Below are 15,427 nucleotides of genomic sequence, written 5' to 3'. Positions count from 1 at the left end.
CTTGTAACGTTCGAATAATTGTCTACATGCGAGAAATATATATGAGTGGGCGGGAAAGCACATGACTTCAATAATATAACCTGTAGACACTTCTTGCGTCAACCGTAGTTTGTTACAAAGTAAACTCGTTTGATAATAAAACATACCTATTTAAAATAGCCGATAAATATAAAAACATCGACGTTATCATGAAAATTTCTCTTGTGACAGTTGATTCACTTTATTCGTAATGACGTAACCTCCCGTCATGCACGAATCATTTCTATCTGTTAGTACATTTATATAACACTTGAACTACGTTTTTTAGATCATTGCCTGAAGTTGTTAAGGTTGTTGACTACGATCGGGTTGCTACGATCTACCGAGCACATATAGTACGTTACGTTATTTAGAATCATTGTGAACTCGAACCTGCTAAAACTGCTCAACTATAAATCGACAGAAGGTGACTCATCAGCTTCAAACGTTGAATCATCGCGAATACAGATCATTACAGCTGTGGAGTGTTCTACGTTTTTGGCTAAGTGTTACTTTTGTCTATTTTGTTGTTAAACGAGTCCCTTGTTCTGGTACCTCTTTGATTTCAGTAACTGGTATTTGTGTGTATTCGGTAATATTTGACGTATTTGCATGATATGCGTGAACTTCCCTAGGGCTTCAACGGCGTCTGTCGGACTGGGAGAGGAGAGGGGGGAGGGGGAAAGAATCAATTTAAAGACTTAAAAATAGATGCACACGTACTGGCGGACGACAGCAAGCCGATGTCGTTTTCACAGCTATTCTCGCCAGTAGTCTCTTCATTAGTAGGGCTGTTGTATGTCCACACACGTCTGTAGAGCGTGAATTGCATTCGTTGCTTTTGATCACTGAATAGCCATAGTCAATGATGACTGTCACTTGTAAGGCTAGCAATGACGGCAACGGCAGCGGAACACAATATAATTAAGCACGAAACCAACTCAAAACACCGCTACCAGGCCCTGTAATTAGGACAGCAACAAGCAGCATGAGTTGTAGTATCCATTTATCGGCTTTTGGCCTTATCAGTCATTTGGGGTGCGCCCTTTTCGTTGATAATGTCAGTCTATTTTAGGAGGGCTACAGCACTTCATTCCGACAGAGACCTCGCATCATGTCTGATAATGTCAATGTTGTTATTTCGGTTACCTATATACGTGCCTGCGTGCGAATGTGTATCTAAGTTTGCATATGCTCAATAAGTTTGTGGTCATAGCATCGGTGGCTTGACTCGAACAGAAGCTGTTGTTTGTGTCAATCATCGTCAACAGCAAATCGCTACTTACAAACAACGCCGAGTTCCAACTGGATAAGACAAGACATATGTAGGACACCAATAGGGCACCGCCATTATCGTCATCACAATTAGATAAATTATCGGTTCTTTTCCCATCAAGCACCGAGCGAGTAACTTGCGAATAGTCCATGTACACAGAAGAGGTCTTTGTTAACCCACAAAGACCCTGGTTTCTTATTTGCTTCTGATAATCTAAATTTTCAGCCTGCGGTTAGCATTCTTTGATGATCATGAGAACCAGAAATGATCGTTACGTTTACAATATGCTTACTGTGTATGCATAAACAATAGCGAGATGGATGTTCGTGCCACGAGACCATACATCTCATGGCGCTTTCCCTAAACGCGGAAATCGTCTGTGGCCGCCAGCGATTTACTGTGTGTCCATTTTAACAATGATTTATTTCTTGCTTCTTCTTTATGTCCCCAGACTTTCGATGATGTCCTGCCTAGTGTAGTAGACGCGCCTCCGCCTGTAGGCTTCACATCGGACGATCCGCCAGTATCTGGAGCATCGCATCAGAGCAACCCAACACATATTCCCCGCGCGTCATCGCTTCACTTTGGATCAGGCGCGGGAAGCTCTAATGGTGCTGCTCAAGTTCAGCATAACATCCAGCATAGCATTGACGACAACTGCGCAGTCCCACTGCTAGCTCCTCTAACACCTCCAGGACCACTGCATAAAACGATTTCGGAACAAGGGCCATCATTAGCTGGTTCATTATCCATAGTGAAGTCTAATCTGCCGACTAATGCAGCAAAAGCAGGTGATTTGAAGGCAGTGATTTTCCACTACAAATTCCTTTAATGCCACGTCAAAAAGCAGCCATACTCATTCACTTTCCCCCCTTCTTCGTCTGGGTTTGTAGCAAAATAATGAACTTTGGTATGAATAATTAATTTCAGATAATTTATGTTTATGTCAGTGGCGAATAAGTCTAAACGTTCTAGCAGTCGGATGGACAGTCACATTATACATTCATGAGACACCTGAAACTTTTCTTGGACTAATATTGAAGGCGGCTTAAGGCTTACTCTGATAGCTGTAAAAAATAAGCATGATTTTTATTGCAGTTTCTCCACCCCTGGCGATACCTATCCCGTCACCACGCCGCACCTCGGAAAAGCTATTGAATCGGCCTGTACTGAACAAGGTGGATACTCCCCAGTCACCATTATATAAAAATCTGCAGAGCACACTTGAGTCACAGGGTCCACCTCGATCGCCTCTGGCCAAAAGCCTGTCTTCGCCACCTCAGTCCCCATTGAACACTGTAACCCCAGAATTTCCCCTGGGCTCGCAGCTAGTCCCGCTCAGCTTGCCACCGGCTACAAGGCCGACGCTCGAGCTTAGCTCGGGTGCCCACCGAGAGATGGCCGTGGATGTACCTGATGCATTCGTACCAATGGCGAAACAAGCACCAAGGTGGGCATTGTGTTTGGATCGTAACCCAGATGAACATATGCTAACCTACTATATACGTGCATTCAGTTCAGTTTAGTTTCTTTTCAATAGATGTATTTATATACGATGCACTTTCGCAATTATAAGAGTCAGCAATTAAAACCAAGAGACCGTAATTAATTTCATTTAACTGTATTCCCATACGTATAACTAACTCGAAACAATTTTTCGCGTGTTCTTAGATATCCTCCGATGAAATCCTCGATCGACACTTTGTCGCGAAACACCGAAGTATCGAAAGTGGACACAAAATGTCGCTCACTTAGACCAAATGGGCAGTCATCATCGGGCCCTCAGGGTTTGGCTCAAACGCCTCAGGAACAGCAGATGGAGATGTTCCTTCGTTCATCTATACGGCAATCGAAGAAGTTACGCGAGCTCGAAAAGAGCCCAGCGCCACTTCAGTCGCGAGGTGTAGTGAACAACGCTTTTGAGCCGGAACTAGGCCTCACTTCTCCGCCTCCAGTTCTACCTGTTCCGCCAGGCAATATTCCGATGGCACCCGCGGCCCCCATCGTTATAGAGCCACAGCTAACAGTTGATGTAACAAAACTCTACAATGTCAGCGCTCTCCAGACGGCATTGAATCGCGTCATTGACTATGTTGGCAAAAACGGATCGTTTGAAGAGGGTTTAGACGTCGAAAAAGTAATAAAACTTCTCGATACAGCGGAGTTCCAAGACTGTTTAGCGGTTACTAATATTATCAAACAGATTTTGTGCTCGCAGGCTTCCCCGCCGACTCCAGTTCGCTGCGATGCCCAGGAGCTATGCGCGCATATTGCCGAAAGCAGCATTAGAGACACGGCAGAAGGACAGGAATTACTAAACATCCTAGGAGATATTAACATGAGTCAATTAATCGACTGCCATGACCGTGTTTCGAAAATATTTGGCGGACCGAAAAATCCCCCGTCTGTCTACACCACACCCGTTATACAAGCACCTATAGTAAGTCTTTAGTGTGGCGTTATGTGTGTGTAGCTGTCAGAAACAAGTGACTTTTCTGGTAAACGGAGACACAGCCAAGTTTGGTGGCATCAGATGCGCTAACATATTCAGAGATCTTGGTTCATCAGATGAGATACTGTCAGTACAACAAGTAGTAGAGTTGTATGCGGACCCCGCTGAGACTGCACACTTATCATTTACCGTATGCAGTATATATGGCAGTGGGCATAAAACATCTTGTTAGACAGATATTACATATGAATTCTGTTGAACGTTCTTGCGCAGGATTATTAGATACTTACGCCTTATAAATAGATACGCCTTATTGTTTTCGGCATAATGGATAATTCATCAAATAATGCCTTCAAGTCGCTCGAGTAAAGAAGCGAATGTAAACAATTTTAATCACTGTTCCCCGCAGCACTCAACACCCTCGCGACAACCCATTGGCTCGACAAATGCTACTCCCAATTCGTCTTCGTGTGCGCCTCAACGCCGTATCATAGAGCCGCCTCCTGAACTTGCAGTACTTATTGACGAGACAGAAAATGGACACGTCATTCACATAGATAAAACGGACGACCCCCTCGGTGCCACTGTCCGTAACGAGGGAGAGTCAATTATTGTTGGCCGGATAATCAAAGGAGGGGCAGCCGAGAAGTCTGGCCTTCTCCATGAGGGCGATGAAATTGTCGCCGTGAATGGCATCGAGATGCGTGGGAAAACTGTGGGGCAGGTCAGTGATGAATTGGCTAGGATGACTGGCCAGCTAAGCTTCCTGATCATTCCTAGTGATCGTTATGCTTCACAACATCACACGCAGCTCACCAGACCGGAAAACCTGACTAGTCAACAACCCGTCATGCACATTAAGGTTAGAAAGAAACTATTTGGCATCAGAGCTCTACCAGAGTTGGTCCGTTACCTTTAAAATAGTGGGCTCAACACCTTTCATTATGAAAGTAGTAGTAATAAAATCAGGAACCGTCAGTTTGGCAACGCCAAAGACAAATAAACTTGAGGCGTTTGTTATTTTTTTTTTGACTTTTCATAAACAGTAATAGTTGGCAGCTTATTTTTGTTGCCCTGCGTGCGTTCTTATTGTCCTTGTGTTTTTTCAGGCCCATTTTGACTATGATCCTGAAGACGATATGTACATCCCTTGTCGCGAACTGGGAATCGGCTTCAAAAAAGGCGATATTCTTCACGTGATCAATATGGATGATCCGAACTGGTGGCAGGCGTACAAGGACGGCGAAGATGAATCCACCCTCGCGGGGCTTATTCCGTCAAAGAGTTTTCAGCTGCGTCGTGAAGCCATTCGCCAACAACTGATGGGCTATGCCGGTGATGAACGAGGGAGTCAACGAAAGCACCGCTTTCTCTGTACCCCTACTACTGCGAAAAAAACGGGTTCTGCCAGTTTCAATAAAGCTTCTCGTAAGAACTCGAAGGGCAAAATGTACAATGCTGCAACCCGCCCTGATCCCGAAGAGCCCATTCTTTATGAAGAGGTGGGATTATATTATCCTCGGGCTAATTGTAAGAGACCAATCGTGCTTATAGGACCCAGCAATATAGGCAAACACGAACTACGCCAGAGACTCATGGAGGACACGTCAAGATTTGCTGCAGCCATACCACGTGGGTAGCTTTTTTTAGTCTGCCCATGACATAATTTACAAAGCTGCACGCCCGGCCTACTTTCATGTGGTCTTAAGCCTTATAGGTATAGCAGCTTATATTATTGGCGAAGTAATAAGCAAATTTATTATTTTCAGACACTTCCCGCCTTCGAAAGGATAATGAAACAGATGGCGCGGATTACCATTTTATTAGCCGTGCACAATTTGAAAATGATATCCTCAATGGACGTTTTGTGGAGCATGGAGAGTACGAAAGAAATTACTATGGAACAAGCATCCGAGCTATTCGAGCCGTTGTCCTTGCGGGACAAATATGCGTGCTAAACCTGCATCCAGAATCACTCAAGGTACGACCCTAAAATGTAGCTACAAAAATGCTTCTTATCAGTCTCAACATCCAATGAACTAATCATTAAATGGTGCTTTAGCCCATCAAATTTTTTCTATATTGAACAATTCGAACATAGTCTCATTGTTAAATTGATACTCCATTCACATTATGTCACATATTAGCTGCTGTTCTCAGTTAGCTTCTAATACTACATAAGCAGAAATAGGCTAAAACTGTTTTTTTTTTCCATTTAAGATATTGAAACGGTCGGACCTTAAGCCTTACGTAATCTTCATTGCACCGCCATCTCTCGAAAAACTGCGGCAGAATAGGGTAAAAGTTGGGGCCAGCGTTAAGACAGAAGAACTCAAGGAAATTATTGAGAGAGCACGAGACATCGAGGATAGGTGAGAGAATTGTGCCGAATGCAATCTCAATCTGCTTTTTGCTATAATGTTATCAATTTCATGGGACATTTTAAATCACTGTCGGGCCGCAGGAAGGAAAAAACCAAAAAGTGAGGTTTAGACTGATATTTAAGCCATGAGCGAATCATAGTGGAAATTATATTTTTACGCTATGCATTTTTACATACACGAACACCATGCTTATATATTACACTGTATTTATATTACTATACTATACTATATATTTTACTAGCTGTACTATTTTACAGGTACGGAAGTTATTTCGATAGCGTGATCATCAACCATGAACAGGAACGGGCTTATCGAGATCTGCTTAAAGAAATCGCATTTATTGAGCGGGAACCACAATGGGTACCTAAACAATGGCTGGGGTTTGAGTAAGACTAGTCAAAAGCTCTTATGATGGACTCCAGCAAGGTATCGATTGACACTTGGTTTGAACGGAAGAAACGTCCGTTTCTAGATTAGAACTACTGGCGGGTACACTTTACACACGAGTATGTACGACATATGTCTTTAGGATGATGTCCCGCTGAAGTTACTGAGTTTAAATGGCAGGATCTAGGAAATAGGACTATAAGGACTGCAATGACAACAAAAATCACCACATTTCGTGCCTTTATAATAGTGAAGACTAAACGTATTGTCTCTGAATTCTGAACAGAAGGAGAAAAGGAAAAAATAGGACATAGAGGTCTTCTCTGAGGGCATTCAGTGCTAACTTAGAAGTATAAATCTACACTGTCGGGAAAACAAACCGAGAACGCATATCGTTTCATTACAAAAGCATTTATAATCTATGCGCCTACTAAAGTGTACTGTGATTATTTGCCAAGGTAAGTAGTCCTTTGCCTGAGGCATACTCGCCGTGGCTGAACGTCATAGTGTCAAATGCCTTGGTTTTAGTATATAAAAAAATAAATGTACGTGGTGTTTGTTTCATGTGTTGGGGAGTCACTGAATAACGCGTGATCTCATTACCAACTAATAAAAATTTAGTTTTAATTACAGAGTACTGTAAAGTTACCCGTCGCATCGCAGTGTTAGCCCGATAAGACAGTAAATTATTAGGTCGCGTGTTGGTTTCTCAGTGGCCCGCCCTTCCTAATAGCATGAGCAATTGCGACCAATCTAATATTGTATGTATTGCAACATCAATCGTATGAGACGAACGACACTGTGCCATGAAGATGAACTATTATCATTATTATTATATAGAAAAATAGAGAAATGTAATTTTGTCTTTTAAATAAAGTATAGGAGCTATCCTACAGCAGTGTATGGCCATAACGATGAAAGCACGAGCCAAAACAGGACTCTAGAGGTTAGGCAATGCGGAGAGTGATGACAAAAAGAGCAAGTCGTAGATGCATTGTTCGAAATACTATACCCAAAATAATAACATGTCAAGGCAAGGAAAATGTAACAAGAATAACGTATATCCTCGTCGATTTATCAATATAAATATCAAAACCGAGCAAAGTACATATAGGTAGGACTATATTTTGTAAAAAGATCTATATAATGTATGTTCTCAAAACGCATCAACCAAGCGCAGCATCATAGACTGTATTATTATTGCTATTATTAAGTATTGTGGCCCACACACTAGACAATCAAAATAATGGCCCTGGCAATAAGACATTCACTATTAACATAGTTTGTCACCGTAGACAAAGTAAAATACATAAAACGACAAGCGACCCGTTTGTGGTGCTTAGATACCGTTAAAAATGGTACACAGAAATACGAAGCTGATTCACGCATAGCTCTCTATGTAACTTTATTATAACCTTGTTTTTATAATAGACATACATTACGAACAGAATAAAGACGAAGAAAAGAAACAGATCAGATTATGCTTCTCATTATTCTTTATTGCCGATTAAAACGTTCGCTAAATAAAATATGTCCATACAAATTTAGGCAGTAGACATTTAGGTGACACCAGTTGACTGAAGTTGTAGATTTTTTTAAAATTAGAAATCAGATGCGACATTTTGTGTTCCATAGTTGAGGAAGATATTATTGTTGTCAATATGGTTACGATAATTACTAGGTTAAACTCGCTTCTGCCACACAGTGACGCCGTATAAGTTTTTATTATAATTTCTCAGGACTCTAACATTAGACTGTGCTAAAACTATTTTATCGACAAACGGTAATTTCCTCACTGCGCGCATCTGCTCTTTTTTTTTTTACCAATATTGACAAACAATTTATCAGCAACTTCAGTTCAGTTGAAAGGTAAGCTCATAGGGCTTTTGAGCGAACACGGCCAAAATTTACCAGTTACCCTATTTCATGCTGGCAGGCACTTACGAAAGAAAATCTGTAAGTCATAGGGCGTTTTGCCTTGCTGCTCGTAGACTGTCACCCGTTGTAACCTTATGCATTTCACATTTCCTCTATGACCCTGGGCTTGCCTCCAGTCACATCTATTGCACGAAGTACAGAGGGAAAAACAGTCTGTAACATCCACAACGTAACATGTGTGCACTTTGCAAATGCAAGTTCCTCGAGTAATGTTCTTCTGTCGAGCAAACATCAGGAGTACCCGGTACTGGGTATCGTAGTATCTTTTTTTTTTGATCACTGAAGATAGTAGCCATGTGTTTAAGAAGGAAATAGCAGTGTAGCACGGTAAGACATAGGGAAATTACACTTAACAAGCTCACATTATTATATCTATTTATTTTAGTTCAGTTATTGTTTATACTACTCTGTATGGTGTTAATCTGAAAGAACCTAATAAACAAAGGCTGGTTATATTCTGTTCCTACATATGAGCCATATGCAATTTGTTTAGGATAGACATAGGATTATGAAATTCTCAGACAATTCAGAGTGAGTTGTTTTCAAAGTTCATGTCACAAGATGAAAATGTCAAATTTGTAATGAACGAACAAACTATTTTGAACTTTCTCCATCGTTACGGTCAGCGCCACCGAATATCTAGTTTCTCATGTGAAATGCGCGCCAACTTTCAAACGGGTACCAGGACATATGCTTTTTGTTTGTAAACAAAAATATCGAATATGAAAAACTGATGTTCAACAAATTCAAAAGTAAATTCATGACAAAGTTTCTTTTAAACCAATGATGACGATGACAAAATTGTCACGATTCCTCACTGAGGTGGGTGAGGCTTGCCGACTCTGGAGTACAAACGGTGGCAAAGCCTCACTAAAAGCGAACGAAGAAGGGTGAGTGAGTATGACGCACATGCTTTATTCTAACTTCAAGCGAAACAAGTTACTATTATTATTATTATTATTACTATTAGTTATTATGTCTATAAACGAGATATACATATGTTTCATGCCATTGCTTCAATGAAGTATCTATTCAAAGAATCGCCCACAGCGCGGGTGGCAAGTTTGGTTGATAGATAATTTCGATGACAACAGTCGAACTTAACCTGTAAAGACAGTAAGATTCTCAAATTAACATAGTAATCATACAATGTTGTTGATTGATTGCAGACGCGAAAATATCATTAAGTAGCTCCTAATGTTATACCGGTACCAATATAATTATCGGTATCATGAGGGAATTAGTCGACGCCGTATCAAGCCAAAAAAGTGGAGTACATTCTGGCTGATGTTAATTCGAACACTCATTTTCATTAAATGATCATTCTGTTTTTTGACGGGAAGTAACGTCAACCAAATGATTTATGTTGTTATTGATTACTAAATTGTTTGACAGTCATCTTTGTTGACTATAATGATTTTTAGAGCAGATTGTTGTCTGTAATAAAGCCTATATATATATATATGAAAATTCATAGATTTCACAGAATACTTGTGTTGAAAAACATTATTATGAACTAGACATGCTAGACAAAGCTTTCATATCGATGTTGATGATGAATAACGTTTTGTTTTAAACAGAGCGCAGTTTTGTGAACGTTGAAATAATACATTGAGTTTCAACTTAACTGTTAGCTGTCGGTATCTTGTTAGCATGACAGGTCAACCAGTGAGGCGTTCTCGAGCTGCCATTAATTCGTTGCAGCAAAAATCGTCAATGATATCTGTACCGAAAGCGCCGAAGAAACCGCCAAATGCATACATCGCCTTCGCAGCAGCGGCACGGGAAGGGATTATACTGAAAAATCCCGGTATTTCATTTACTGATGTTGCGAAACGTCTGGGCGCGGAGTGGAAAGGTCTCAACACACGGCAACGAGAGGCAAGCGCCATAATTTTCATTTTAAATTTGACCCATTTTCAAAAATGGTGTGATATCGAGTGATTTAGATCACAGAAACATCAAGTACGGCAGAAAAGTATTAAACGCTTGAAACAGGCGGTTAGAAAAGGTTTAAACGATGTAAAGCGTAAGTGGTGTTAATTTTATAACGGCACCTCTAAACGAGCCATTACACAATGTTCGTAAGCAAAGAAATATAGAAATACCTTAGGAAAAAGAGAAGGTTAGCGGTCATTATGAGATGGAAAGGCATTGTTACGCAGTTTACTCATTCTAAGTTACGATAAGCTTGCAACGGGTAATATGGTACTGGCTACTCATAGGTGTATATGCAGGAGGCGAAAGAAGCGGCTAAGAAGTATGTAAGTGCGAGTGAAGCCTACCGCTCGAGTCTTACTCCAGAGCAAATTGAAGCCAAAACAAAGCTAGAAATCGAAGAGAAACTGAGACAGTCTAAGAGGAAATTGGCTGTATTAGAGAAACAGCTAAAAAAACCCAGCAAGCCCGGCAATGTATTTGCGTTCTTCATGAAAGAAAGCTTTAGTGGACAAATGAACGTAAGTAATGCATAAAAGTAATACATATATTTGTACAGGTGTGTAGTATATGTGTGTGTATGTGTAAAAACATGTTTTGTTAGTAATTCCTGATAAAGAACTAAAATAAATTTGGTTAAGTAAATGAAAATATAAGCAATATCTAGTTATTTTCGAAGTCCGGAGGAAGCTTAGGCCGTGTGGCATTTTTTTTTGCTGTTTAGACACACATAATCATCTTGATATTGGACTTACGCTATGTCTTAATATATGGAACATTATAGTGTCTAACTACGAAAAACAATTATTGGATTGAAAATGTTTAAAATTTTAACACGAACAGCCAGTGGAGTGGATGTCGCGTCTGTTGAACGACGTTATCAGCCAGCTTAACAAGTTAGCTCATCACATAGTTTACTTCGTAAGGATTATGGTTTCGCTTCGTACGTTTTTCAGGATAAGGAAAACCTACGAGCCGTGGCTGATCGGTGGAAAAACATATCTGATGATAAGAAACAAGTGTACATTGATAAAGCCAAAGAAGCACTAATGAGGTATAACCATGAGCTGGAACTTTGGACGAATAAGATGGAAGAATCTAAGAAATACTCGGAAAAGCTGTCCGTTCTTCAGGGTACCATTTCAGAACTCAAAGACCAGCTCCGCAACTTTAAGTAGGACTAGGAAGCAGGCCATATTTAGATGTCAATATTCAAAGTAACATTCGTTGAAAGGCAAGAGGAGCAGTGGTAACCGCAAAATCTTAAGCGGCTCCATAGAAAGGACAAGCTTCATAAAGGAAAAAATCTGATGCAAAAGTAAAATGACGGATTCGACATGGCTCTGATCTCGCAGAAAAGGCAGTAGAGTAGGTTTTATCTTTAAGTAGCGGAATCCAAATCACTTACAGAGAAATCTTTAGAGCAGATCCAATGCTAATACTGGTGCTTTAAAAAGATCAGATCGTGACTCCGGCCCTGGTGAATACCATCGCAAGTCATTTCTGTTCCGAAATTCACATGCCATTTAGCCTCATGTCAAGTAGTCCTATGGAACACCAACTGAAGTTAGGCAACTTCGAACTTCACACTAACAGTATAATATTTTTGTTTTCTCGTTTTTCAAATAGATCTGTGGATGTTCACGTATATATTCAAAATCAAAATAAAGAAAAAATAGAAAGGCATAACAAGGATTTTTAAAGAGCAATAAATCTTGCTTAAAATACAACTAGCTCATTAAGGGTTTAATGTCCATAAAAGGCTCCGACATTCTGTAAGATAGTTGTTTTACTTTCTTCTTTTTATCTATTATAAAACGTACGTCATCATCTATATGTATTTGCAAAAACAAATGAAGCAAAAATATTGTACAGAAATTCACCACCAATAAAGCATAAGTCATATAACTTAACTTTATATAAATAAAGTTAACGTTAAATATAAATAAAGTTAACGTTAACTTTATTTAAGTTAACGTTAACTTTATTTAAGTTTATTAAGACGATAATAATAATGCGTTCAATGAATACCTTGTTCTAAAACTTAGACTAGGTTGTAAACTCTGAGCCTTGAGTCGGTTATGCATTAGGTAATTTAGAACACGATCGTGGCCTTGTCCTTTCTAAAGTGACTTAGAGAAGTGGTCCAGTGTTTACGGTCCATAGCTTTCCACTGTGCCCCGTCGAAGAGGACATCATAGTTGCATTTATAGAATTGGTAGCTGTATTGCATGCGTATTTTCTGCGTAGATTCTGTTTCGCGGATCGAATTAAAGTACGAATTTGTATTAGGCACAGTTTTATATTCCCATTTTAAATGATAATAATAGTAATATAAATACAGACGCATCCGCTTCACTAATTGTTACTAGTAAGGCTCTTGTGGCCCCCAAGGAACAAGAGCGATAGCACGCATACCAAAGATATCGTATCTTAATCATTATGATGGTATGTGTTCAAGTCATAAGGCTAAAGCGTAAAGTACTGCACTTGCTATTACTACTATTTTTCGTAAATAGTTAGAACAGTGCTTAAAGCTGAGTTGACCGCTTCTCGGATTCACAGTAGAGAATTATCTTTGGACCATTTTTGCAGCAATTCAAATAATTGTTAACAATAAATTAACAATTTTGCAATATGCTAATTTTAGCTGTGTCGTATTCATTTTAAAAAGGTTTAGATTGTATTCCGATATACATCTGTTTACAGCTGCACCGCTCACAGTAGATAACTGTGATCCAGTAAAATAGCAATTTTTTTTTTTAGCAAATGTCGTTTATGTTTGACCAAAAAAAGCATTTTTTGGTCAAACATAAACGACATTTGGAAATTCAGCCATTTTGCAACAGTTCATTTTAGTATATATATCAAAGAATCGTGCTATTAAGCGTCACAATACCACATTTTGCAAAGATTGTTTTTATAAAAAAAAAGTAATTTCATGTGATGTGTACATCTTCAGATAAGTTTGTTGCCGGCAACACCAACGTTATACATAATAACAGGGGCTAATTTTACGAGTTGGTAAAAATATCTTCACACATTTTTCTATTTCATATAAAATTCTTGCAATACATTTGTATTCGCGCAGTTTGTCAGTTGCATGTTAACTAATAAAGGGTGCATTTCATCTCGGCCGAGTTGTATATTTATTTTCTAAGCATGCTAATTATGTGACATATGTTCATATCAGCTGTTATGGCCTGCTATGCATTATGGCCAGGTGAACAAACGAGTTGACTCACCATAATTTGTCTTCAATAAAGCGTTACCTTTCCAGTGCGAATTTATAAGAAGAAGACGCATGTTCAGAATTAGAAGCTAGTTAAGCCAAGGAACTACATCTCCCTTTTTAAACGCAATCTCTTTCAATCGACCTTTATACCGTTCTCATAAAAGCTCTTTTTCACATTAAGATAACCTGCAATATAGATTACAAATGCTTGGAAAAAAAACTGGACACTTTTTTAGATCTGTTTCAAGCCATATAAGTGGGTTTTCATAGTTACAGTAAAACCCATGTAAAGTACGCATTCATTTATGCAGTTCTGCGTCTACTTCGAAATAGGACGTCACTGACATGGTGGCGCCCTCTACAAATAATGCGCATTCGCCTTGTTGTTCTATGGGTGCGCCATTAGAGCAGCGACAGTTTCGTGAACTGAGATAGTAAGATCTAACAGAAAATGGCCTTTTTTAAACTTCAGAGAGGCTTACAGGCCATACAAATTTCCTTGAGGACGTCCAGTAACAGGTAAATGTTCGGTTAAAAGACCAACCAAGTAGTTGAGCCTATTTTTAAGAAATACATTCGGTCTTCCGCAAGTCAACTTTGCGCACTTTTTATTGTGATACTATTGGTAGAGCAAAGAATCGATAACATTCTGACTTAGTTATTATCATAAATGAAAATATATAAAAAAATAAAAAAAAAATACCAACAAAAGATGTGTTGTGTGAATAAATCAGCGGCTGTTTCTGTGCTTGTGAACATACTTGACAATGGTCAGAGCCAGGCTTCGCAAACATAATGAAGCTGAGGCAATGTTAAAAACATTTTTCCGTTTTTCATGAGTGCATAACGTGCCTTAAAGCAAACGGTAACCTAGGGAATGCTCAGTTTCTTCCCTGCACATTATTCTTAGGGTTCTACCCAAAAGAAGCGTTTTAGTGAAATTTACATATTAATAATGACAATTCAATATTATCTGTCGATTTTGTATTATTACCTTAATCAAGGAGCTTAGGATGCTCGCACACACAACTGAATACACTGCTGTATTTTGTACCGGATTGCATACTCACAAATTCTGGATTTAGCTTTACATATCAAATTTCGTAGTATACTACGAATGCTATATATTCGAGTTTACTTAAAACCCATATTGTTAAGGATTAAGGATATAATATTAAATGCATTAAAATTTCAATTATATCGATTTTGAACGTTTAGTCAACCAGCTTATGCCTCGACAGTCAAGAACACGGTCACTTCCTCGAAACATTTATTTATTAACTATTTTCTATTGAAGGACAACTAAATGTCTTTATTTTTAGCAGTGGCATCTAGCGCTAAACAGTATTTGTCCGGTTTTGACTACACCTTTCCATGTGTCTCAAAATGTTAGTCATCCACATTAACGCTCTAGTATAACAGGAATTTTAATAATGCTCAATAGAAGAGATACTGAAAATCTTTTTTAACTCTGGCACGTTGACGTACAAAGCATTACGAATTTACTGGCTGCTCGTCTGCTAGCCACTAGCCGCCAACAAAGATCTTTGACGAGCGCCCTCAAAGCACCAAAAAGGCCACAAAATGCCTTTATGCTCTTCGCAGCGGAATTGAGGTCAAAAGTTATAGCGGAGAATCCTGGAATAAAAGTCGTTGACATAATGAAACATATTGGCTCGGAGTGGAATAGTCTCCCTGAGCAGCATCGCGAGGTAAGCTTCTTTACAACTGTTCGTATTCAGTTAAAGCTTCGTCTTATATCGCATCGTTATTAATCATTTTCATAACAAATTATATAT

General features: G+C 39.2%; 2 protein-coding genes across 6 annotated transcripts in view; both read left to right on the top strand.

The window, feature by feature from the left end:
- Positions 1-7,993, top strand: part of LOC111243517 (uncharacterized) — a 32,003-nt gene extending 24,010 nt beyond the window's left edge. For all 5 annotated transcript variants that reach the window (XM_086978090.1, XM_086978089.1, XM_086978088.1 and 2 more), the window contains 8 exons: positions 1,746-2,085; positions 2,393-2,744; positions 2,966-3,734; positions 4,156-4,608; positions 4,856-5,378; positions 5,516-5,727; positions 5,967-6,118; positions 6,388-7,993. In XM_086978090.1, the coding sequence (XP_086834216.1) occupies positions 1,746-2,085; positions 2,393-2,744; positions 2,966-3,734; positions 4,156-4,608; positions 4,856-5,378; positions 5,516-5,727; positions 5,967-6,118; positions 6,388-6,520 (2,934 nt within the window). In that variant the 3' untranslated portion in view covers positions 6,521-7,993. The remainder of the gene's footprint in view (positions 1-1,745; positions 2,086-2,392; positions 2,745-2,965; positions 3,735-4,155; positions 4,609-4,855; positions 5,379-5,515; positions 5,728-5,966; positions 6,119-6,387) is intronic.
- Positions 7,994-8,148: 155 nt separating this feature from the next.
- The window catches only part of LOC111245235 (uncharacterized), an 8,970-nt gene continuing 1,691 nt past the window's right edge, over positions 8,149-15,427 (top strand). The window contains exons 1-5 of the mRNA XM_086985811.1: positions 8,149-9,345; positions 10,108-10,336; positions 10,681-10,914; positions 11,350-11,570; positions 15,121-15,340. Coding sequence (XP_086841937.1) covers positions 9,239-9,345; positions 10,108-10,336; positions 10,681-10,914; positions 11,350-11,570; positions 15,121-15,340 — 1,011 coding nt within the window. The 5' untranslated portion in view covers positions 8,149-9,238. The remainder of the gene's footprint in view (positions 9,346-10,107; positions 10,337-10,680; positions 10,915-11,349; positions 11,571-15,120; positions 15,341-15,427) is intronic.

Source organism: Varroa destructor, unplaced genomic scaffold, assembly GCF_002443255.2.
Source record: "Varroa destructor unplaced genomic scaffold, Vdes_3.0 BEIS01000001.1, whole genome shotgun sequence".
NCBI lineage: Eukaryota > Metazoa > Arthropoda > Arachnida > Mesostigmata > Varroidae > Varroa > Varroa destructor.
Note: the sequence above shows the minus strand (reverse complement) of the source record. Positions and strands in the feature narration are given on the sequence as shown.